The sequence below is a fragment of the Pithys albifrons genome, chromosome 6 (assembly GCF_047495875.1).
Source record: "Pithys albifrons albifrons isolate INPA30051 chromosome 6, PitAlb_v1, whole genome shotgun sequence".
Classification (NCBI taxonomy): domain Eukaryota; kingdom Metazoa; phylum Chordata; class Aves; order Passeriformes; family Thamnophilidae; genus Pithys; species Pithys albifrons.
The window spans coordinates 41,870,831-41,896,012 of record NC_092463.1 but is presented as its reverse complement, the minus strand read 5'-3'; the positions used below and the strand labels follow the sequence as shown (position 1 = coordinate 41,896,012).

The following is a 25,182-nucleotide window of genomic DNA, read 5'->3' as shown; positions in this document are numbered from 1 at the left end:
CCCAATTAGAAAGCATAGTTAGGACTAATGTTTTGTTTATTTTTAAAGTTTTCCTTGACTGTGTGTGGGAAAATTAACACACCCCTCGTTTGGACAAAACTGCTTGTTCTCGGGATGGCAGCCTCTTCTTTTCAGAAGGGCTGAGGCTACGAGTTGTTCATTTGAGGCACCAGAAACTGAATGCAGGCTCCTGTCAGTGGCCATTATGGAAAGCTTAGCCAGGAAAAAGTGGGTGGCCTCATTCCTTTTGAGAACAATGGGAAACAGCAACCATTTCTTGGTGAAACAAGAGCTTGCTCTGAAGCAGACAAATGCTGGATGGTGTAGTACTCTGATGCTGAAAAAAAGACCTTTCCTTAGGAAAAAGGAGTTGCAGAAATTGCCCATGTGTCTAGTCAAAATCTCCCTACCCTAAAAAAAAAAAAGCTATTTGATACAGCCTCTGCATGACACCCTGCAAGTTGTAACAGAAAGAATGGTATAAGTTTCCACTTCATGTTGTACCAGGCAGAACAATAAGATATGTTTCAGACCTCTAAATTTCCTCTAAATTTTGAGCAATGTCACCTTAGAAGCTAATTCATCTCTGTGATTGAGAGTTCTCATGCTTTTTTGCTGTGAACAAGGCAGCAAGTGATACGAGGCTGAACTGAAATTCTCATGTAAGTCAGGGCATCAGACGAAATGTAAAATCTCAATTTAACTGTGAAGCTGAGAAGGCTCCTTCACGCTAGTGTTGCTTGGTGGTTTTTTTTCTTAAGCTTGAAAATTGCCTCTTAAAAACAAAACGACTGCCTTTTCCTGGTGCAATTGAGGAAAACAGAGGTAGTTGCGGGTGGGGGGAGCTGGATCCCACCGAACTCAACTGCCCCAGTGCTGCACTGGCCAAGTGGTTGGATGCAGGGGGCTGCTTTGTGCTGACTTCCTTTTACCCAATTATGCTTTGTGGCATGTTCAACCCAAGGAACGTGGCTGAACGAAAGAGGAAGCCCAAGTTTTCCAAGGAAGAACTGGACATTCTGGTCACTGAGGTGACCCGAAATGAGGCCTTGCTGTTTGGGAGGGCGACAGTGCGTCTATCCCATGCTGACAGGGACAAGATCTGGGAAGGCATAGCCAGGCAGATCACATCAGTCAGCCAGGTCCCCAGGTCTGTAAAAGACATTAAGCACAGATGGGACGACATGAAGAGAAGGACCAAGGACAAATTGGCATTCATGCAGAGGTCCCTCTCCAGCCCCAGCAGCATGGGGCGGCCCTCGGCCATCATCCTGACCGCCCATGAGAGAGCCATCGAGTCGACGCTGCATTCATCACACCAAAGGCACGACTTCCGGAGAGCAGATCTGGATGTGGCTGACAGCCTGTCAACAAGCTGTAAGTATCACTGCCTTAACACATCTTTGTCTTATGCTTGCATACCTCAGTTTGACACCATGAGAGTGTTGTGTGTTGTGTGAGGTGCTGGGTTGCTTGTCAAGACAGGTCCTACTGCTGTGGTTGGTTTCAGGACAGGCTGCTCTGGTGGTTGTGTTGTTTTGAGGCAGATTGTTTCCAAGATCATCTTCTTTATCTGTTTATCTAGTTCTTTTCCATACTGTCTTCTAAGGCTAGATAGTGGATTAGAAGTCTGAACTAATCCTACAAGTGAGGGAACATTTGTAGTTGAAGTGCAGCTACCTCCAGTCTGTTGAAAAAGTGCTTGTAAAGGATTAGGTGTTCTTCACCCTGATAAAACAGCAATGTTATCAAGCTGAGAGTCATCTTCCAGGCACTAATGAATCATTTCCAAGAGGGCTGTTGGTAGTCTCAGTGATCACTGGTGTTCATTGCTCTGAGGTTGGGCCACTTACAGTTTCTTGGTTGTGGTCTGAAGGATCAGCATACTGTGAAAAAAGTAGACAATAACAACTCCTTCTTCACTGGTTTTAAAGGAACTACTGGCCCTGCTTTTGAGTTTATCTTCTTACTCTACAATTCTCAGACACCTTCCAGTGCTAAACCACAAGCTGCTTTTTGCAGGTTCTTTCTGTAGTTTTGTACACAGATTTTTCCTGTGTGGAGGTGCAACTTCTTGTTCTGTGAGCTTTTAGGGGTCCAAAGGAGACAAAGGGATTAACTTCTTGGAAAGTGAGTCAACTAATACCTCATGAGTGTCACCGTCCTATCAACTGGGTCTGATCTCATATGTGAAATAATGTTGTTAGTGGGAAAGCAAAAACAAAACTCTTCAAGAGCATACAAAATGGGACTTGGTCATTCTTTGCATCCATCTTGGAAGTCAGTTGCACTATTTCAGAGGTAAAAGGAATACAGCTTGTGGAAGGAGATGGTGGGAAGTTGCAACAAGTGAAGTCTTGTCTCTTCTTACTCTTGATGTGCCTATGCCTCTGCCTGTGAACTGGCACATCACGAGATATTTGTCAGACTAATGAGAACTTTCCCTGGTGTTTTGCTTCGGTTTTGATTTTGCATCAAGTATACTTACCTGATTAACACAGGGTCCTGTTGCTGCTATGCGTGACGGCCTGCTTATTTTAGTGATGCCAAGCTACATAGTGGCTTTGCAGTACATACTTTGCAAGCAGCAAATACTATATCTTCTTTCCTCAGTGCAGGGCATGTAAGAAATGACATGGGAGCAGGATTTTTGCGTGAGGAGTCTGTGTTCCTCCAAAATATTGGAGTGTGCTAGCTACTCATGGTTTTGGGAAAGGGAAGTCATTGCTACTGTCTGAAATAGATTTTTGTTCTAGTAATAAACAGTGCTGTGGACAGGATGCCATAATAGCTTGGGCTCACCTATTCTTCAAGCTTCTTATTGCTAAGCTTCTCACCCAGATGCTAACATTGCAGCACTTGCATGTTAAGTTATGCATTAGAAGCTACAGGCTTGTCTGAAATGACAAACTGAGGGGAGGGGAAAACCCTTTTTCCATGTTCCTTGTGACACCCTGAAACAGAAGCCAGAGTTGTAAGGGATTTCACACTAATAATTCGTGCTTCCTCTTCTGTTTAAGCTAATGAAGATGAAGAGATGCCAGGCACTTCTCAGGAACACCACTTCGCTTCGCTGCAGAGGGCTGGTGTTGGAGTCAGTCAGCTCTCCGAGCCCTCCTTCCTCCACACTTCTTCCTCATCAGAGCACTCGGAAGCTAGCAGCCAAAGGCAGGAACTGCACTGTGCATCCCCGCGCACCACCTCGTTCTGCAGACCCCCGCACCCCTGCACAAGGAGCCCACCCCTCTCCAGCTTCAATCGCCAGCTTCTTCATTCCCATGTACAGCAAACAGACCTGTTCAGGCAGTTCTGCCAGGAGCTGGTGGCCATTCACAGGGACATGGCAGACAGCATGCATGCCGTCAGTCAGAGGATGGCTGACCTCACCAGCCAGGTTGGCCAGATGTGCCAGGCATTAACAGAAATACGTGATGGGGTCCAGGCTTTCCATAGGATACAAGATCCTGGTGTCATGCAAGAATCTTGTCAACAAGAAGCTTGCTCTAAACAGCCCCTGGAGCCTAGTGCAGAGTCTAACCAAACCCCTCTAAAACTGACAACTTCTGCACGGTCTACCAGGTCACAAAAGAGAAAATATCATTTTTAGTCTGTGTTGTACAAAGTAAAGAAAGGTGCCCCTTTCTGAACTGCTGCATGCTCACATGGCTTCTCTATGTGTATCAATATTCTGTGGGGAAAGTCAACAGCTGACCCAACACATCCATCCCCCTGCTAACTAACAGAGCTGTATGAATTATGGCAGCTAAATAGTAGGACTATCCCTCTGCAATGGCAAAGAGGAATCTCAAATATTATAGAGCTTGGAATGTAGGACATCTCTCTGTGCATAGAGACTAGAAGTTTTCACTGACTTCCCTGTGCTTTAAATACTGTATAAACTAAGAAATGCAATAGTAATCATAATCTGGATCTCTTCCCATGCCTATGAAATGTTATTTATAGAGACAACATGGTATGGAGCTCCCTTTGCAGTCAACTAACAAATTACCTTACTACTACCTTCCCATCATCTTCCTGAAAATTCGTATATGCAGTGTGTGCAGAAATACAACCTTAGGAATCTACAGACTTATTGCTTGGGTTTTTTATCATGCATTCAGCGATAGTGAGCAATCTGGGACTTACTGTAACTTACACACAGGTCTGGGGAGAGACATGTAAAAGTAGGACTTAGGCAGGGAGGGGAAAAGGGGATGATGCTGAGGACAGGTCTGAGCAGTGTGTGGTTTTAGACTTTTGAGAAGGGCTATGATGCATGGGCCTGGATCCTGCAGTACCACATGCACTTATATTAAAGAATTTAAATTTTGTTTGTTCCAGTTGAAACTCCTACCTACCCTTCATAATTGCAGTTAAAATAGAATTATTTCATAATATGGCATTTAAAGGTAATTGTATCATATTATTTTCTTGCATGTTGTAATCTTCAGTTTTGAACCATCTCACCCTCTATGAGAGACTGCCTGGAAACAACAAAAGATATAGGGCCCCTGCCTATGTCCTCCAGAACAGTTTGGTTTTGTTTCACTGCAATTCTGTCAGCTTCAGTGCATTACTCTGCAGTTAGTGTTATTAGGGTAGGATCTGTATTGTGGTCTCCTGTGGTGAAGAGTTTACAGTCTAAATCTACAGCTGCAGGTTAAAATCTTAGACATGTTGGTTTTATACTGCTTTCTTTTCCCATACAGATGCAAGAAAGAACTGTGTTACAACATCTGAATTGCTTTAGTGCTGTATGCAGTTCCCATGTACAACCCTGATTCTGGAACTAGGCTTCAATAGTATCACCTCAAGTGGTGATAATGCAGAACTTGCTCACCTTCCTCTGAGGATGTCCTTTTATTGTAACATTTGTATTCTGCAAAAGTCACAGATGAAAGGGAGATTGGGAAATCTGGCAGAAGTGGATCTAAAGCAGTAGCTTTTTTTTTAACATATCTGTTTTCTCCTTGATTTGCACATCTGCGTCTACCATGCTGCCCTCATTTCTGGAAAAATCTGGATCATTATTGTATGTTTCAGCAGGGAAAAGGGCCAAAGTGTTAACCACACACAGCACCCCACTGATCTCCTGGCCATCCTGTTTGTGGAGGTGGGTTGCAGGAACCTATTCCAGTTAATATGAGTGTGCATCAACATGCCATGTCTGGGTTACAAACTTGGCCAAAAATTTACGAAAACTTCAGTGGGAATTGAACACAGACAGCATGATATAGCAGAAGGATGGCTTGTTTTGTGTGATCTTTAAGGATCTTTAATCTGTCTGGCCTGACCTTTGAAAGTATAGTGCACTAGCTTCTCTTCTGGAAAGTTCATTCATCTGCTGTCAGGAGTTCCTGATGTGCTTTTCCTTTTTTTTCCCAGATGTTCTGTAATTTTTATTTAAGTAATTTATTTTTAGTGATGCAGTAAAAGGCCCCTACTCAAGGAAGCAGTGGTCTGGCTAGGAGAAAAGCCTTCTTTCTGAGGAATGACCTGACTGGTTTCATGCAGAGTACATTCCTTGTAGTGCTGGTGCCAGACCAGGGTAGAACTTGCTCAGCTTCCTCTGAGGATGTCCTTTTACTTCTGTTGTAACGTTTTCATTCAGCAAAAGTCACAGTCTGTCTTCATATGAAAGGGAGATGGGGAAATCTAGCAAAGTAGATCTAATTTATGAATCAGGGAGAACTGAAAAAAGGGTGATAGGTTTTAAAGGCTTTCTGAGTCAATATGATGCTGCTATATGTTAAAAGTAGTATTTTATATTTTTATAATATTTGGTCTCTGCTGATATTCTCCCATGGATATACTGATAAGATTAGGGTCTCTGATGTTGTCCAGGGGGAATCTCTTCTGGGAACCCTCAGGTTTGCGGAGAAGGAGACTGCTGCAGGTGCTGGGAACTGGAGGGAATTAGCATCATTGCTGCCATCAGTTTGCCCACACAGATGTGCTTAGAGAGAGAATCATAGTGAAGGATGCACAGCCCTCAGTGCAAATCCCCACAGGCTGGGCACTGGTCAGGAGAAAGGACCTTTTATAGTAAACTGCATGATGTCTCCCCCAGTTTCCTCTGTGGACTATTACAGATTGGCCCAGATCTGGGGACGTATCTCCTGCCCTGTGTAGACCCCTCGGTGGAGTGGCTTTTCTGTACTGGCTCGCAAAGGATACTTCCTCCTGCACCCATCATGTTAACTGGCTGTTGAAGTAAGTGCCTGTGTCAAAGCAAACTGCTGTGCTTAATCGCAGTATCTCCATGTCTTGTACATGCTGAAAAAAAATCTCTCTTTAAAAGTATTTTTGTTAAGAATGCAATAAATATATAACACTTTTAACACAGCTGCTGTTGAGTCATTTGTTTCTCTCATACAATTTTTGCCTGAGCTAGTAACAAGCCTGACAAGATGTGGGTTTCCTGGAGGCACTTGGCATCAGAGTGCTGAGGCAGGGTTTGTGGGTATGGCATCCCATGGCATCAGCATGGGCTGGTGGCAGCTCTCTTGCACAGGATCTCCTACCCTGGCTCTGTACCTGATTTGGGAAAGGCCCGTGGCCTGTTCCCTGTGGTGCTCTGCCCTGGCAGGATGTCCTTGGAGCAGCCCCAAGGCAAAATGAAAGGTTAGCAATGGAGAGAGCAGGAGGGATGCATGAGGCAAGTCCAGGTGGATAGCAGAGAAGAGGAGGGTAGAAGCCTGATCCTCCAGCTGCAGAGGTCTTCTTTGCTGTCTCTTCTAGATGCTCTGTTCATCCCCTGGGAGGAATGGCCATAGCTGCCAAAAAATAGTTTGGCATTTTTCTGGGCATGCTCACTCAGCCATCCCAAAACTTTGCAGTTTGGTGTCCTGAGCGGACTGTGGCTTATGAAAAAAGGGAGATGATGATGTTTATTTGCCACTAGCTAGAAAGTCTATGGGAAAGGTGGTCCTACAGAGCAGGGAGCTGTGCCTTTGATAGCGATGGTGTTGATTGAAGCCCCAGTAGCTGCAGATGGGTCGTAACTGGTCTCCATTGGTACAATGGCTGGTCCTGAGTAGCTTTGGCAGGATCTGTGGTGTTCTTGAGCCTGACTAGTCCCAGGGACTGGGCAGGACTTGAAATGACCTACTTGCAGCTGATGGCAATGCCTCTTTGCAGGACCAGGCGCAGCTGAGGGTGGCTGGGTCTGCCCTGGGACCAGTATGACTCTGCTTGTCCTCTGGGGGTCGCAGTCTCTTGGAAAACCTGCTGTGCTAGCAGGGCTATGCCCATCTGTGTGCATTGCTTGGGTCGGCCTAACCATGCCTGTCCTGGGTATCCAAAGCAAGGTAGCCTCCCTGCCTCAATCCAGATTGAGTATTTGTCACTGGGAGGGGGACTGGGCACTTTCTAGCCTTCACAGGAATGGTTAAGTTGTTCAGGATGTGAGCCCTTTGGCCACAAGATGTGTCAGTGAAAGCAGATCATGCAGTCTCTCCTCAGCAGACAGTTTGTGCCCCTGATTCACCAAGCAGGCTGCCCCTCTGTTGAATGACCTTCTCCATCCTAGGAAAGAACCTGCCTCTGACCTGTGGTGCAGCAGTAATAGGTGTCTTAGACCAATATGAAATTTATGCAGTCCTTGTAACCTGTCTTTTGAGCCTCAGGATACTGAAGCCTGGGGCTTGGCAGCACCAGTTCATTTGTGTGAATGATCTCATGCCATTTACCTTACCTCACAGAAGTATCACAGGTGGCAAGTATCCAGGAGGGTAAACCACTTCCTAGCTGGGAACAGCTGTGAAGAAATATATTTGAGACTGGATTATTCCACAACTCTCCTTTAAGGGCCCCTGGTGAAATAGGCAGCACCTGTTGCTGCAGGAGGCTGGACAGGAATGAACGGCCAGGCAGGCAGCATGCTGCAGGGTTGCAGCAGTGCTGCAGCTTGTGCCCTCCTGCTCTCTCCTCCCAGCTCCCCAGTGCTCCAGGAGGTGGCCAGAGCTATGGAAAGTAGGCCAGCAGAGCTGAAGGACACTCTCAGGCAGAAACTTGGAGGGCTGTAGAGGCAGGAGAGCGGTGAATAGGAAAATCATACTCATACTTAACAAAATACTTCATAATAAAAGTGAGCTCTGGTGGGAATAGTTAACCAGGCTTTCCCCTTCCCGTTTAAAGTTGTATTTTAGAGAATTTTCTAAATTTCACTGTCGAATGCAATTTTCTGTGACTAGGCTGGACCATCCTGGCACTGCTCCATGAATTCCTCAGTGCTGCTGGGTGCGGGGATGTGGGTCCTTTATGTTGTATTAAGGATCTCTGAGTGACTTCTGGTTGGTAAATCTTTGCAGGTAGCCAGGCTCCTTTGCAGGGACAGCCTGATCTTGTTACTGTTCTGTTGTAGCCAGTGGGATGCAGAGCAGGGTCTTTCCTTAGATGATGCTAGGAAGCCTCCTGACATTTTGTTTGGACTGGGGAAAGCATCCTCTAGGATCTCCTGTGCTGCAGGGCATCAGACTGACTGCAGCACATTGGTATATTTCAAGGGTTGTGTGTCTCATGGCTGTCTGAGCCTGATACACCTTTTGAGGAGTGGTCACTAACACCTAGAAGCAACAGCCTAGCAGCTCTTCTAGACTCCTTCCCACTGTACTGGTCCAGGTCTCTCTTCCTTTACAAATACAGAAACTGGTAATTTAAGAGTTCTTTTGTTTTGTGACCAAAAGTAAAATAAGTGTTAATAAAAGTCAGTTTTGGCAGTGCCAGAGTTTACTGTTTCATTAATTACTGAAGATGGTGGAGAATCCTGGGTAGCACATATTAGGAAAAATACAACTGCTTGCAGGCACATGCACAGTTGCTTAACGTAAATGCAGAATTGCTGGAGTCTCGGGCAGTCTGAGATACTACAGACTTGCTTTCTGTGTTTTATGGGAAGTTTCACCAAATTTATTATCTTATGTGTGTGCATTAGTGTGATCATGTGGAAGTGGTCTTGTGTCTTTTTTTGTGTATTCACATGCCTGGAGAAGGGCAGAATATGCAAGGAAAATATTGACAGATATCTTACACCAAAGAAATACTTGTGTATATATAAGGGAACTTGGGCAAGCACTAGTAGCAGCAGATGTCAGAGGAGCCATATGCCACTTGCCTTCATTAATGTTGCTGCAGCAGGGAGTGCTGAATAATAGAAGACGAATGGCATAAGAAAAGAATAAGCTTTAGCTATGAAATGTTCAGGTCTGCTCTGGGGTCTGTACATGCCATGACAGGTCATCCTCTTGGTCCTGAGTAGGTGTTGCAAGCTAATGCTGGTGGCAGCTGGAGCCAGTATTACCAAGCCTTTTTCTTGTCCTCTAGCAGGAACATGAGTAGTGTGAGAGCAAGTAATATGACCCTAAGTGATAGATCTGTCTTAGCAAGTTGCACAGAGGGCCTGTTGCTTGGAGTGGGAATAAGTATAGTTTGCTGGGCTGAAATTTAACTTTTTGAAATCAGGAAAATCCATGCCCAGAAGGAGGTGTTTCTGTCAGCATCGCCAGCAGATTCCCACAGTGTGATGCTGGGCTTTCCACTTCCAGAGCTCTTTGTATTTTTATGTCACACCCTGCTGAACTCTCAAGTGCAAAACCTTTCAGTACTGGCATGTCCTTGTACATCCAGCACATGCCCCTATGCACATTAAGTACCCGTGTTTCTGTCCTTAGAATCTCAATTCTGCTTGCCTGAGAGAAGAGAAGCAAGGAAATCTGTTACCTACTAAAATGGAAGGCAGTGTATCTGGGGAAGTGGACATGCAGAGGAACCCTGCCATATTCCAGATGTTCCTGAGAACAAGGAAGGAAGCTCTTTGATATGAAGTGATGGTGGGGAGTCCAGAAGTTCTTGTTTCCATCACTAGGCAAAGATTTCTGCCGAGGACAGTCTATGTCACCCTTACTGGCAGATACCTCTTCAGGCTGAATGTGCATTGTTGTCGTCCCTTCCCCAGCAAGAAAGGGACCCACTGGCTTAGTGCTCCTTGGGTGTCCATGTTCATTGTTCTGTATCTCTGGAAATTTGCACACCATTGCTTATAACTCCATGCTTTCCAGTCTGGCTGTGTTGATGGCTCTCTCTGAAGGTTATTTGGCTTCTTCATAGTTGCCATTCTGATGCAAGAGGGGGCACAGGAGAGAAGTTTGTTCTTCACACCTGCCTTGTCACCTCGCCCTCAGGTATGTCATCATCTCCCGGGAGGAGAGGGAGCAGAACCTGATGGCCTTTCAGCACAGTGAGAGGATTTACTTCCGTGCCTGCCGTGACATCCACCCTGGGGAGAAGCTGCGGGTCTGGTACAGTGAGGATTACATGAAGAGGTTGCATAGTATGTCCCAGGAGACTATCAACAGAAATTTCTCAAGTGGTGAGTCCTTTCCCTTGCCATCCTCTCTTCTGATCCCCTTGGGCTGCCTAGTTGTTGGGTCAAGTGGGGTGGGTGAAGTAGGTGATGCACAGGTTGTGTCAATAGAGTTGCATTTTTAGAAGTAGAACATCTCTGGTTAAGTGACCCCAGCTCTGCTTGGCATGGATGGATGGATGTACAAGAAGAATAAGATAAGCACTGTCATGGAGATCGTGAAAGAAAGTTTTGTGTTGTGGTGTGTCATGTCACGTGTTCTGTTGCATCTTGTCATGTGTGTGCTACAAGGTCCTGATGCAACACCCAGGGCCCACAGAATACTCCTGTCAGAAGACTTTCTGATCTTTGGATTGCCAAGCTGGTGATCCTACAGACAGCATTAGGTTTTCCCTCTGAACATGCTGCTCCCTCTGGCTCCTGTGAGCAGCCCGTATGAGGGAGCTCCAGCTGGTTTCATGTGCTTATGAAAGATATGTCCTTGGTGTTTTTGTATGTCCATATTCTTCGTTTAATTTATCTCCTCTTTCTTCAGAAAGATAATTTGGGATCAGCGCGACATCAGCTAGAGACTCCTTAGTCTCACAACCTTAGAGTACATGTACAACATACAGGAGACTTTGTCAGACTGATTCTTCCTTGTTATCTAAAGAGTACCAATGTTGGAACAAACCCAGCGGTCCTGTGGACCAGCATATTGTCAGCAATATAGGAAGCTTTAGAGGAAAGCAAAAATTCTTAATGTGTCTGTTCCTCTATTCAGTGTTGATACCTGAAGTTAATTAGAAGCATTTCCAGGCTAGATACAAAATGTCAGGGCCTCAGAGGGGCAGCCACACTAAACACAACTTTATAATTAAGATTCACATATATGTTATTACACAGCTGCTGTTGCTGCCTTGACTTGGTAAAAGGTGTCTCCTCTTCAGTTATGGGGTGGACAAGATGTCCTGAAAAAGCTGGTTATCTTTATTACCTTAGGATTATTATGCACTTGCAGTGTTACATTGTGATGGCTGTACTTGGGCAATTCCCACTTCTCAATGAACATCGGTATGAATTTGCTTTTTTATGTTAATGAGCATCGCTGAGTGATAGGGTACAGGCTTCAGGGATTTTACTGCAATAACATGCACACATTAGTCTTCCAGATGGCTAAGTACTTTCTGAAAGTACAGCAAGACAGTCTGTGCCCTTGGACCAGCTACTCTAGAGAGGCACCAAGGTTACAAGCTATTGCTCTGGCACACAGACATGCCTTTAGTCATGGTTTGTCATGGTGTCATGATTTGTGTGAGCTGAAATGTTAACTCACATCCTACTCTGTGCAACAAGTGCGGTGAAGATCTGCCTCTGGACTTGTCAGAACCTGCCATAGCCTAACACATGCTCAGGTAGAAACGTATGTAGCTGTGGAGACCATTTCAGAAACCCCCTGGCACCTTGGTGGGCTCACTGTGCTGCTAGCTGGGCTCTGCCTGTGTTCACAAAAGGAGCATAGAGATGTTAAAATGGGGCATCACTTGGGCCATTTCTAGACTTGTGAGAGACATCAAAGCCTCAGCTGTGAGGACACTGGGAGGTAGCCAGGAAGTGGCACAAAAATTTGTTGAGTCACTTTCTATTTAGAAGATTTCAAATGCCCTATAGATGAGCCTGTCAAATGAAGTGAAGTGGGATACTTTATTAACTCAGAAAAATAACATGCTTCCTGGGGTTTGTTTCCGTTGATAATTTCTGACCTGCCTCATCAGTGGAGTCGAGACCAATAATATGAGGGATTATCTTGTGATTTCTAGCTTTTCTATTGGGCTGAAACACTCAGCTGGTTGGGGAAAAAATCACCAAGAAAGAAGAATCTATTCTCTAAATCTCTACCTCTGACAGGAGTTGTTATAGTCTGTAATAGGGGAAATACTAGGACAGAGACTCAAAGCTTTGTCTATAGAAATTCTCATCAGTGTGTTGAAAATGAGATCTGTTGTTATGGGTTCACTAAAGAAGTGGCCGAGATTCCCAGCCAGCATCCAAACCCAGTGCAAAATCCCATCCATTCAGGCAGCCCTTTTTACAGTGCCTTTACGCTAACTGTTTTGAGTCTTGCATCTTTTCTGCGTTGCTCTCCTTAGAGAGGGAATGGTAGCATTTGCTCCATAAGTCTTATGAAAGCATGAATACACTTTAAAAGCAAACAAAACCAAAAAGCAGCGTCTTGTTTGGGAAGCCATCAATGCTTGAAGTTATTTACAAGATAGAAGAATGATGGAAATTGAGACAAACCTATCATCTTTTGAATTTCCAGGTAAGGAAATCTGGGTATTCCCTTTATTTTAAGCAATTAATAATTTGTATGAGGTTGCTTTTATTATTTTTTTTTCCGATTATTGAATGGCCATGCTCTCAGACTACACTGGGACAAGCTACATGTGCCATCCTTGGCAGGCATTTACTCGTTGTAGCTCAGTTGACAATAAGTCTTAGGTTTTTAAGAGTTCAACTTATTTTTACTCCTTTAGCTTTGCATTTCTGCAGCAGCCTCCAAATTGAAGGAGAGTAAAGAGGCTTGCAAACTTTATGCCATGGCGTTCACAGATGCTGGGGTTGTCATGAAATGGTGTAAATCTCTCACTGCACTGCTGTACACTTGATACCTTTTACCAAGTCAAAACAGGCACAGGACTTCCAGCCAGCCAAAATGGCGCTTAGGCTCTGGGTATTAGGTTCCACCATGTCATTCGCCTCATAGTCCTCTTCCAGCACAGGTTGGTTATACCTTTAGGTTAAGCAAGCTGCCTGTAGTTTCTCTTCTCTTTAAATTGTGTGGGTTCTACTCTGCTGTGGCTACCCAGGACTACCTCTTTCTGCAGCCATGCCCATTAGCAGGGCTTCTCCTCTTGCAAGCCTCAGTTTCCACTGAGTTGTGTCAGTTCCCTGGCTTGTAACACAACATGCAGACCTACAGGGATTGAGTCTGCCTTTTTGTTCTTTTTGGTTTGAGTTTTAGATTGAGGGATGTTGCCCAGTTCCCAGTGATAATCCCCACCCCCATTTTCCTTTCTAGGACACAGAAAGTTACAGAGTGAAAAGTCAGAAAAGAATGTAGAAAATGAAGAGGATGCAAGGGGGCCACTCCAGTTCACCACCTTAAAACAAGGGAAGAGTCCCTATAAGCGCAGCTGTGATGAGGGGGAATGCCACCCCCAAACAAAGAAAAAAAAAATTGACCTCATCTTCAAAGATGTCCTGGAGGCTTCTTTGGGGTCTGGCAAGTTTGATGAGAACCAATTAGCAACAAGTACACCACTTTCCATCAGAAAAGCATCTAAATACCAGGCTGAAGACATCTTTGAGCAGTGTGGCAGTGCCATGCAGCATGGCTCCCTGAGCCTCAACAGAAACCAGAGTGAAGGGGAATGGAAGATCCCCCACAGCTCCTCTTTTGTCTCAGCCAAGGATGTGGGCATCCTTGAAGATGAGGAAGAAGAGCCCCTGTCACTCAAAGCAGATAGCCCAACCGAGCTGTCACTGGCCTCTGCACAAGGGAACTCCCATGAAATACCCACCACATCCTTCTGTCCCAACTGCATCCGACTGAAGAGGAAAATCCGGGAGCTGCAGGCTGAGTTAGACATGCTGAGATCTGGGAAGTTACCTGAGCCACCTGTGTTACCGCCCCAGGTATCCGAGCTTCAAGAGTTCTCAGACCCCACAGGTAAGCCTTGCCGAGTTAGAGCAATCTCCAAACCCTGCCTAAGGAGAGTAGTGAGATGCCTGTATGCTGTGTACCCAACTAAAGCATTTTGCTCTGAGTATTCAGGTGAACCTGTTGTTCCATGGAAGGTTTGTTGTCAGGTTTTGTGACTGGGTGGGCCAGGAGCTGATGCTGTGGGTACAGTGGAAAACGCTATCTGGGAAAGACTCTGTATGACAACTTGCTCTATTTGTTGCCATTGTAATCAATAATGCACTGCCAATAAAAATGACATTCCATTGCAGACACTTTGTTTGCTGTATTTTTGATGCATTCTCTTTTCAGTGGAAGCCCCTCCACAATGCCTCACGTGCTACCAAGAAAGTCTGAATGACGCTGTGGTAACACTGAAATGTGCTCTCTTTGTGTATAAAATGATGTCCTGCTGTGTCCCTTGTTGAAATCGCTTTCTGTTTCCTCCACTTCCTTAACACAACCATGTGTCCCTTTCCGAAGATACATTTCATTTCCTCCAGCAACATGCTGCCAAGCAGCCAGGAACCTTCAGTAAAAGGAATATTTGAGTCACACAGTGTATTGTTCAAGTGGCCAGGATGTAGTGTCCTTTCTTTCTGTTCATTGTGGCATGTTGGAGGCAAAGTTCATATGCAGAAATATTGATTTCTTTTCCTTTCAAAGCCGTTATTCAAATTCTATCCATAATGTATTCTGGGCAGGAGAGGGGAGGCTGTGGCCAGCTCACTGGGCAATGGTCTACTGTCATCAGTAGGATGCTTTTCTAGCTCAGCAACTATATAAATACCATACTTTTTTTTCTTTTTTTATTGTTTGTTTTTGTTTTTTTTGTTACAGCTTCAGAAAGCATCATCTCAGTTCCCACCATCATGGAGGATGATGACCAAGAAGTGGATTCTGCTGATGAGTCAGTTTCCAATGACATGATTGCTGCTACAGATGAGCCTTCCAAGATGTCTTCTGCGACAGGCCGGAGGATACGGCGGTTCAAGCAAGAGTGGCTTAAAAAGTTTTGGTTTCTGCGGTACTCTCCAACATTGAATGAAATGTGGTGCCATGTCTGTAGGCAGTACACAGTTCAATCCTCTCGGACTTCAGCCTTCATCATTGGCTCAAAGCAGTTCAAGATACACACAATAAAGCTTCACAGCCAGAGCAACCTCCACAAGAAGTGCCTGCAGCTTTACAAGCTCAGGATGCACCCAGAGAAGACAGAAGAGATGTGCCGAAATATGACCCTGCTCTTCAATACAGCCTACCACTTGGCCCTGGAGGGCAGGCCCTATTATGACTTTCGACCTCTGGCAGAACTACTGAGAAAGTGTGAACTCAAGGTGGTGGATCAGTACATGAATGAAGGAGACTGCCAAATCTTAATTCACCATATCGCCCGGGCTCTTAGAGAGGACCTGGTTGAACGCATCCGTCAGTCTCCCTTCCTCAGCATCATTCTGGATGGGCAGAGCGACGACTTGCTTGCAGACACGGTTGCAGTCTATGTGCAGTACACGAGCAGTGATGGGCCTCCGGCAACTGAATTCCTATCTCTTCAGGAGCTGGGCTTTTCTACAACAGACAGTTACCTCCAAGCATTGGACCGGGCTTTTTCCAGCCTGGGAATACGATTGCAGGATGAGAAGCCAACTGTTGGCTTGGGAGTTGATGGTGCTAACATTACTGCCAGCCTGAGAGCCAACTTGTTCATGACAATCAGAAAGACCTTGCCCTGGCTTCTCTGCCTGCCCTTTATGGTGCATAGGCCCCACTTGGAGATTTTGGATGCCATCAGTGGGAAGGAACTACCGTGTTTGGAGGAGCTAGAAAATAATTTGAAGCAGCTACTCAGTTTCTACCGTTATTCTCCCCGACTCATGTGTGAGTTGAGGGTCACTGCTGCCACTCTGTGTGAGGAAACTGAGTTCTTGGGGGACATTCGAGCAGTGAAGTGGATCATTGGGGAGCAGAATGTGCTCAATGCTCTAATCAAGGATTACCTTGAGGTTGTGGCCCATCTCAAAGATGTCAGCGGCCAGACCCAAAGGGCAGATGCTTCTGCCATTGCCTTGGCCCTCCTGCAGTTCCTGATGGACTACCAGTCAATTAAACTCATCTACTTCCTGCTGGATGTGATTGCTGTGCTTTCACGCCTTGCCTATGTCTTCCAAGGGGAGTACCTTCTTGTGTCACAGGTAGATGATAAAATAGAGGAGGCCATCCAGGAGATCAGCCGGCTGGCAGACTCTCCTGGGGAATACTTGCAGGAGTTTGAGGAAAACTTCCGTGAAAGCTTTAACGGCATTGCTGTGAAAAACCTACGCGTGGCTGAAGCCAAATTCCAGTCGATCAGAGAAAAGATCTGCCAGAAGACCCAGGTGATCCTAGCCCAAAGATTTGATTCCCGTAGCCGGACATTTGTGAAGGCTTGTCAGGTATTTGACCTTGCAGCTTGGCCCAGAAGTACTGATGAGCTCATGAGCTATGGGAAGGAGGACATGGTGCAAATTTTTGAACACCTGGAGACAGTCCCATCGTTTTCCAGAGAGGTTTGCAGAGAGGGGATGGACACCCGAGGGAGTCTGCTGATGGAGTGGCGAGAACTTAAGGTGGATTATTATACCAAAAATGGTTTTAAAGACTTGCTCAGTCACATTTGTAAATACAAACAGAGATTTCCCCTTCTAAATAAAATAGTTCAGATCCTCAAAGTCCTTCCCACCTCTTCAGCCTGCTGTGAGAAGGGGCGCACTGCCCTGCAGAGAGTTCGCAAGAACAACCGCTCTCGGCTCACACTGGAGCAGCTCAGTGATCTGTTGACGATTGCTGTTAATGGGCCTCCCATTGCCAACTTTGATTGCAAAAGGGCACTAGATAGTTGGTTTGAGGAGAAGTCTGGCAATAGTTATGCGCTATCAGCAGAAATGCTGAGCAGGATGTCATCTCTTGATCAGAAGCCAATGTTGCAGAGCATGGACCATGGCTCTGAGTTTTACCCTGATATCTAGGAAGGAATGCCTCAGATAAAAAAGCCGTTGAATAATTTTTTTAATCTATACTCTAAACTTTGATATATTATATAAAGTATATATATTATCTATATTAAGGAAAAACCCACACTGAAAATTTAAAGTTAAGACGATGTGCGTCTGATAGAAGCTAAGCAGAATTTTAAAGATTGAGACAATGTTTAGACATTTACTGATGTCTCCAACTATGGCAGCTGCAATGTAGGTAGTAACATTTCATTCTTTAGAAGCATGTGCTGGGGCCATACTCTACATGTTCAAACCTAACAATCTATAAGCTAAACAACGGGTCTTTGTCAGCCTCATCCTCCTGGTGGTTTCCTTTGTATGTGTGTTGTCAGTTTTGGTTTTGTTTTGTTTTCAAGTTGTTTGTTTATTTGTTTTCCCCTTGGTTTTTATCTCTGCCTCTCTTTCCATTGTTCAGTCCAGTTATTGAGCCATTTGAGCCTTTTGTTAGCAAACGTCAGATTTCTGATTTCCGACAGAGCATCCCGTCTGTTTGTGTTGCCATCAGCTCCCCAGCTCTGCCCAGTTCACTTCTGTTGAGTGGAAGCTTTCTTCACTCAAGAGATTACTGGCAGGAGGGAAGGGCTGGGGGCATGATTTTGGGGTTTTATTCTGATTTAGAAACAAATGCCTCCACTAAACTGTGATGCCCCTTTCTCAGTTCTCCCTACCTTTGGGCTGTAGAGTAATACTTGGCTTTCAGCTCCTTTTATGATAACCATAGTACTAATCTATCATACATATATTATAACATGATGCCATGTGCAGACTATAAAATAGCAAAATAGAGAAGGCAGGGGGAAATTTTTGCATTTATATTTTTATATTGTATGAGATAAATATATATATATATATATACACACACAACTATTCATTCAAAACCAGGGCTGCTGTGGAAGCTAGACAGCCAATGAGTCGAGAGCCATCTCTGGGCGGAGATTCACAGGCTTAAAAAATTATATTCTAATTTACATTATTTATACTATGTCTTTATAATCCTAGATTGTTGTGGGGTTTTTGTTTTGTTTTGTTTTGTTTTGTTTGGAATGACTGAAAGAAAAACCTGCTGCAGTTTGGTGGCAGGAGCTATCAATGCAAGATTATCTTGGATTATATTCATGTGATGATGTCCTACAAAGGTTCATGTATTCTCTTGTGACCAAGGTAACATGTTCCACAGCACAGCAGACTGATGACAGCAGGAAAAAGGGATGCTCTGCTTCTTCCTGCAAAATATTTCTTCCTTTCTTAAAGGAATGCAGAGTCCAGCTAAAATGTGAATGGTGGACTTGCACCTTCCATCACAAGGAGATTGTTCTGTGGGCTTGGGGCATTTCTTTGTTTTATTCTTTTAAAGTAAACAAACTCCAGGCATCCACACAGTATCACTTCAGGGTTTAAAAAAAGAAAAACCAACCAAAAAAACCCCTGCAAACCACATAAACAAAAAAGGTGCAAAAACTCCACAGATGCTAGTGCCTTGCCCTGCTGATGTGGCATGGATAGCACCAACCTGACTAGACCATCATGGGAGTGAGGCCTGTTGGCCAAAAGGTGTCCAAGCCAACATGTGCTCACTTCCCAGAGGGATGAGCTTTGTGCCAAGCTGTGTTGTTTGGAAACGTGATGGTGGTATCAGCAACACTGAACCTTTCCTTTCTCCTGTTACCCCCCTGCCCTTGGTCTTGGTGCTAAGATATCTCTAGAACCGTTGCTGCTAGTTGATAGCTTTTCATTTATATAAAAATATACATATATATATATAATATTATTTTATTTTTTAAAACGTTTGTGTTTCTTTTCAATGGAGATGTAGCATGTTTGGAACTGATCTCTCTTGGAGTCACTTTCACTGCCAGGGTTCACACACTGTCTTCCCCGGGAAAACACACACTTATACCTAGGTCACACTCACCTCCTGCTAACCTCTTTGCCTTCAGCAGAACTTCACAGCCAGCACTGGGCAGAGGTGTGCAGCCAAGCCACTATGGACTGGTTCAACTTTCACACCCTACAGGAACAGCTAGACTGGTGCTGGTCAGAGTTTTGGAAGTGTTTGTCTCTGTCCCTATGGGACTGAGCCCACCCAAAGCACTAGTGGTGGCCCATCCTTCTGTCCTGACTCTGCCCCCCTGGCTGTAAAACAGGGGCTTTTGGTCATGTGGTCTGAGTGGAGTAGAGCAGACCCTGCGAATGTAGCAGTGAGGACTGGTCAGGCAGCATATCCTCTGTAGCACTTACTCCCTCTGCCTTACCTCTGGCAGCATGTGCAGCCTGAGGGTAGCTTGGGTAGGTGGGGGCACCTGTGCCAGGGCCACCCACCTGCTGCCAAACCTGCTGTCAGGGGTGTAGGCACTGGATGCTTTTCCCTGTTGTCCTCAATGGAAATATCACAAGCTAGGTCAGGGCATCACACTGTCACAGACAGGAACATCGATATGCAACACCTTGCAAGCAAGAAAGTGGCTTTGTTTGCATTTTTCCTGTTTTTCCTTATAAATTATGTGATCAAATTGACTCATTCATCCAGAGAAGTAAATATTAAACTGAAAACCCTCTGCTGGCTCTGCTGACTTGGGCAGTTGTTTGCCTGACCATAAAGTAGGGATTTCTCTTTAGAAGTTTCTTGTAGCTCTCCAGGCCTGGTGAATTGGCTCTGATCAGGGTGCTGCCACAAAACTCCTGGAGCCGCTGCCTGTTGGGGACATGGCAGGCTCCCTCGCTTTTAAAATCTCAAGGAGATGTAAAAAGACAAAAATATTAGAGAGATTGCTGGTCTGTTAGTTTCTGACCTGGATATGGGCAAGGTGAACATAGATCATTGAATCCATAAACTCTGTAACTCTTTGTGGATGGAGTGAAAAAATCACCTGCCTTTCTGTTTGCAGCAGGAAAAGCACCTTGGCACAGAAGCCCATCAAAGTGCCTGGTCCATGTGAAAGGAAGGGATACTTGAGGACAGACTCCAGACACCTTTGGAGGCAGGAGTGCTCCCCAAGGCCTTGTGCTGAACCACCTGAGGGGCCTGTTTACTATTCCTGATCTGAGCCTCCTAGTTTTTGCCACTGGGGAGGATATGGTGCCTTGCCTAGTCGGCAAGAGCTGCCAGAGGCCTGTTCAGAAATCATTCCTCCAACTTGTCAGTCCTTTCCTTTGGTTCACTTGCAAATCCTGCTCTCATCAGTGACACCTTTCATTGGCAGCCCTTATTTCTAAAGGCAGAGTGAGATTTGCAGCAAGGCAGTCAGCTGACACAGGGAAAGCACTTGTCTCTTCAGCAAATAACCTTGCTTGAACCTGCAAGCAGTGTCAGTCGGATGTGTGATTCCCTGCCACTTGATGTTGTGGATACCCGTCATGGGAAAGATCAGAGACCCCTTGTGTTGGTGATGGGGAGAGATAAGAGGTTGGCAGAGCAGCCAGCCCAGCCCAGGCCAGCGCCTCCAACACAATTCCCTGTTGCCCCCATGTCAGAAAAGAAACGTGGCCTTTGTCCTAGGCTAATGCAGGTCCTTTGCAAGCTTTCCCTCCAGTTTTAACCACCTATCTCAGATCTGTAGCTCTTACTCCATAGATAGTCTGCGGATGGAAACGTGCTGGCATGAGCAAGATACAGAGGAGGAGTAATACCAACGTGAAGTGCCCCTGGCTTCCCTGTGCCCCCCAGCCTTTCCCAGGAGCAGATGCATTTCTGTGTCCTGTTTTCCTGGGCCTGGTGTGGTGGCTACGAGGCCAGGAGGCAGCAGCAGACATAGGGAGGGCCCAGTGGAGCACAAAAGGAGGCTTCCTTGGCTTGGAGATCACCATGCATCGGGTTTAATCAATGCCTTTCCTGCTGTGTTGAGCAAGTGGGAGGAAGTTGTTTTGAACGTGTTGCTCACAGCATCTTGAACTGGTTTGGCTGCAAAGACAGAAGGATTCAGTTTTTCTCAAATGAGCTCTTTATTCTCTTACCCCCTGCATCTTAGATATGACATCTGACAGTGAATAATGCACACTTCTCCAGACCCTTGGGTTTGTTTCTCTAGCTCATGGGATTTTTTTGGTTGCCAATTTCCCTTACCCACTTTTTGCTCAGGCTCCTTGCCTCCTTTACCCTGCTGTGAAGCAGAACTTTGTGAAGCACATTCAGACATGTCCTTCTGCAGGGCTCACCAGTGTCTGCAGGGGTCCAGGCCCTCCAGCCGTGACACTGATCTCAGCAGGGATAATCTACACAAGAGACCAAAGCTCTTCCCATACCAGCAAAAGCACACAGGAGTTACAGGGGGTTGTGAGAGGATGTGGTGGGCAGTGTCCTGGTTTGTTGTCTGCCTTGAGTCTTTAGTTGACTGTGGTGATGTCCCCTGTGCTGGTCACGCTTTTGCTGATATGGCTATTCAGATGTGATTCAGGCTTGGTCCATCTCTTTCTCACAGCACAAACTTAACCAGGTGGTCCGTGGGGCCTTTGGGTTCCCCCTCCTTTCTTAACTCATGAGGATTGCTGTTTGTTTGACCAGTGCGACAGCTGGCTTGCAAATAAGTAGCAACAGCCTCTGCTTTTGCAGATTCCCCTCTCAGCCCTATCAAAAGAGGTCTTAAAAGCAGAGAAATGGTACGTTGATTCCCCCAGCCATTGTATACAATGCAGTAATGCCTATGCAATTCCTGTCTCCCTTGGAGATATGTATGATATGTGTGCATGTAAGTTCGTGTATGTATACAGTACATATGCATATATATTGTATATACGCACATTCCAGTACATATGCACACAGTACAAGAGATTAAAATCACATGCTTATATAAATAAAATGCTATATATTTATATATTTCTATGTTTTCAGTAGATATAAAGATATAATATAGAGATAGACTCAACCACCCTTGTGTAAGGCTGGCCCTGTGTTCTAGCACAAGGCATGTAACACTGAAGACTTTGGAATGGTTTTAGCCATACACTGAGGCCTGTATTTATGTGTACAGCACTCTATGGAGAGGGGCTTTGCTGTGTTTAGGCAAGGGGTTTCCCTGCTGGCATGTTAACCAAGTGATAAATAAGATTTGTTTAATAGGGGAATGTCTTGGTAGGGAAAAATGCTCGAGCATCCTTGTCTTCTCCCAAGTGAGCCTCTTGCTGAGGTCCTGTGTGTTCACACTTGGACAGATACATATCCCACCATCATATGCACTTTTGTCTCTCTGCACTGATGCAGCTGACAACTGCAGGTACTGGTGCTGTGGAAACGTGGTTTTCTGCTGTTGCACCTGGCATTCCTCGGCAGTTGCCAGCAGAATTCCAGGGAGACCCTGCGCTGGCCAGTGTTCACACAGCACCCGGTGAGAGCGTGGGTTCACTTCAGGGCATCGGTCAGTGATACAGCCGTGGTGCTGGGATAAGGGCAGCAGGAGAGTAAAGGTGTCACTGAGTAGAGGGAGGGTTACTACCACATCAGAGGTGGCAGGTATGGTGTATGGAGCTGGAGCAGCGTGAATGAGAGGGAACCATGAATCTGGTGCAATATGGATGGGAGTGTGTGTTCCTCACTGGGAAGGCACGTTCAGCTCTATTGGGTCAGGCTGGCTGCTGTTCTATTGCAGGAGCCGCTCTGCTCTCTCAGGTCTCACAGCCACTCCTCAGCTAGTGAGCAGCCTGCCTGGATGGGGGCCCCGGGAGGTTTTCTAGAGGAAAGGGAATGATGTGATTGTGTGGAAGACATGGTCAGTGACGCATGTGTGCCTTTGGGCCCCAGCACACTGCGTATGGACCTTGCTAGGATGAAGCACCGAAGGGCTCAGCCCTCTTGCCCTGCCCATGCAAAGAGTTGCTTGTTTTCCCATGACCAGCATTTCCATGCTAGGAGAGGGGTGGATCCAGAAAATGGATCAGCCAGGTGTCTCCCAGTGCCTGTGGAATGGATAGCTGCCACATCCCTCCATCCCTCCCTTTACACACCTGCTCATAGGACACTGACCCCGCTGCATCCTGAAGCCTTTGGCTGACCCCCGAGAGGACCTCAGAGGTGCCTCTGGGCAGTCTGGCAGCTGGCGGTTAGTCAGTGAGCTGCTTTCCCATCAGGGTTGAATGATGAGGTTTGCTTTTGCAGCTTCACGCCAGGCCTGGCAACCACTGCTTTCCTTGCCATTTGTTTTATTTGTTGGCTTCAGTCCGGAAAAGGGTGAGTTGTAATTCCAATGTCCGAATGACTCGTTACACTGGTATTGCATGAACAGACACTGTGCAAGCTTTCCCCAACCCCTGTCACACACCTCAGTGCCCTCTCCCAGGCCTCTCCTCCACACAACTGGTAATCCACCTCAGCCGCCTCCTGCCTGGCGGCAGCTCCCCACTCTGCTACACCCCTCAGCTGTGCAGCACTGGTGGGGAGCTCCTCAGCACCTGTTCCTCACAAACCTCAGAGACAGTTTTCTCACTCCCAGCCCACTCCTTCAGATGCCACTGACACTCGGGTTGAGTTCAGCCCACAGCCTCACCTCCCACTTGCCTATGCTGGTGGTGCTGCCGCCCTGTGAGGGGCTCCCATGCACTGCACCTCATGTCGAATAAGCTCACTGGGCTATGTGGGGGAACCATGTCTCATATGCTGTAATGTCCCAAATGCTATAGGAGGGCTACAGAGTTTTCTGCCAGTCATGGCATCCTCATAGAATCACCCAACAGTTAGCAAAAATGCATTTCTACTTCCAGAAAGCAAGAGGTTTTGCCCAAACCTCTCTGTATCCACATCCAAGCACAGCCCTGCTGAACTGTTTCAAGGGATCTCTCACCCACCCACTCACCCACCACACACACATATGAAATGAAAGAAAAATATCTAGACGTCTATTACTACATATGTATTAATATGTTAATATCACTCTTTTGGAGAACATTAAAATGTTATTACTTTACAGACTATGCTTTATAGTACCTGTGTGAAAGAACCTAGGACACTGGATACGAATAGAGCTATGTTGATATATCATAGTATGTACACGAGAACTTTCCTTTTGTCATATTATCCTTGTAATGTAAAATGATTGTTAATAAAAAAAATTTATCAAGTTGGGTTGCTAATTCTTTAAATTTTTCTTGAAGGTTAATGTCATTTTCCCAGACCAAGGGCATCTAAGCTGATGCATTCTCGCTTCCACAGGCCAGGATTATAAGGAGCAGGAGCAGGATTGTAATTGAGAAAGGTTAATTGCAGCCCCCTGAGGTGCTGGTAGCTCTCTCTCTCCTAGGTAACTGGTTCTCTCACATGCTGAGTGTCACTGCAGCCCCGCAACATCCTCACCTTGGTAATCAAGTCCTGCATGTCCTGTGATGGAGCTGCATCATTTCACCGTGGGCTGGGTTATGCCAGTGCTGTGCCAAGGCTGCAGCTGGCAGAGCAGGAGCTGACACCTCCCAGCAGCTCAAGGCCACCCTGGGTCAACACTGGTGCAGCTATGTCAGAACATGCTATTTTTGAGTATGGGTGCAGAGAGAGTGCTCTTGAGGTTCTGTGCTCCCTTTCTAGTCAGGTATGGTAGCATTATTACTGGCTCTGATGTTGTGGGCTGTGCTTTTAATGCATATTGAGAAAACCTCTCATGTGTGCCTGGTTTGGTCTGAAGGATGAAGAGACTTACTGAGCTTTACATGCTCCAAATTCAAGGGAAACTGGACTTTTTCTATCCTTAAAAGAAAGGGCTGGCTTAACTTTGGGTTCTTCTTCATTGATATGAAGTTCAACTTGAGGCTGGGTTCACAGAGGAACTTTTAAAACAGTTCAGTGAAATGCAAGTAATCTTGTACATGGAGGGTCTTATATTTGCTAAATCAGAGCAGACTAGAGAGACAACCTGTGAAACAAGTACATGTGTCCATGGATTAGCATTGGGCTGTAAGTTGTGTTTTCTGATCAAACAACTGAAAACATTGCCTCCTTGGGCTGAGCCTGGCTGCTGCTGGGGATATACCCCACAGCAAAGCATCACAGAGATTATGGGCCATCCTTCGCTGCAGCTCAGGTTTGCATGGCAGTGATAGCAGGGACAACTTTGCAAAGGTTTAGGCCACCCCTGCTACAGAGTGGC

General features: G+C 45.8%; 1 protein-coding gene across 8 annotated transcripts in view; it reads left to right on the top strand.

The window, feature by feature from the left end:
- Nucleotides 1-24,159, top strand: part of PRDM11 (PR/SET domain 11) — a 50,118-nt gene extending 25,959 nt beyond the window's left edge. For 4 of the 8 annotated variants that reach the window (XM_071558603.1, XM_071558602.1, XM_071558604.1 and 1 more), the window contains 3 exons: nucleotides 10,182-10,369; nucleotides 13,425-14,075; nucleotides 14,928-24,159. In XM_071558603.1, the coding sequence (XP_071414704.1) occupies nucleotides 10,182-10,369; nucleotides 13,425-14,075; nucleotides 14,928-17,092 (3,004 nt within the window). In that variant the 3' untranslated portion in view covers nucleotides 17,093-24,159. Of the gene's footprint in view, nucleotides 1-964; nucleotides 1,378-3,020; nucleotides 6,214-10,181; nucleotides 10,370-12,508; nucleotides 12,666-13,424; nucleotides 14,076-14,927 lie in introns of those variants that run through there. The other 4 variants (XM_071558607.1, XM_071558608.1, XM_071558606.1 and 1 more) reach the window with 4 other exon arrangements.
- Nucleotides 24,160-25,182: the final 1,023 nt, after the last annotated feature.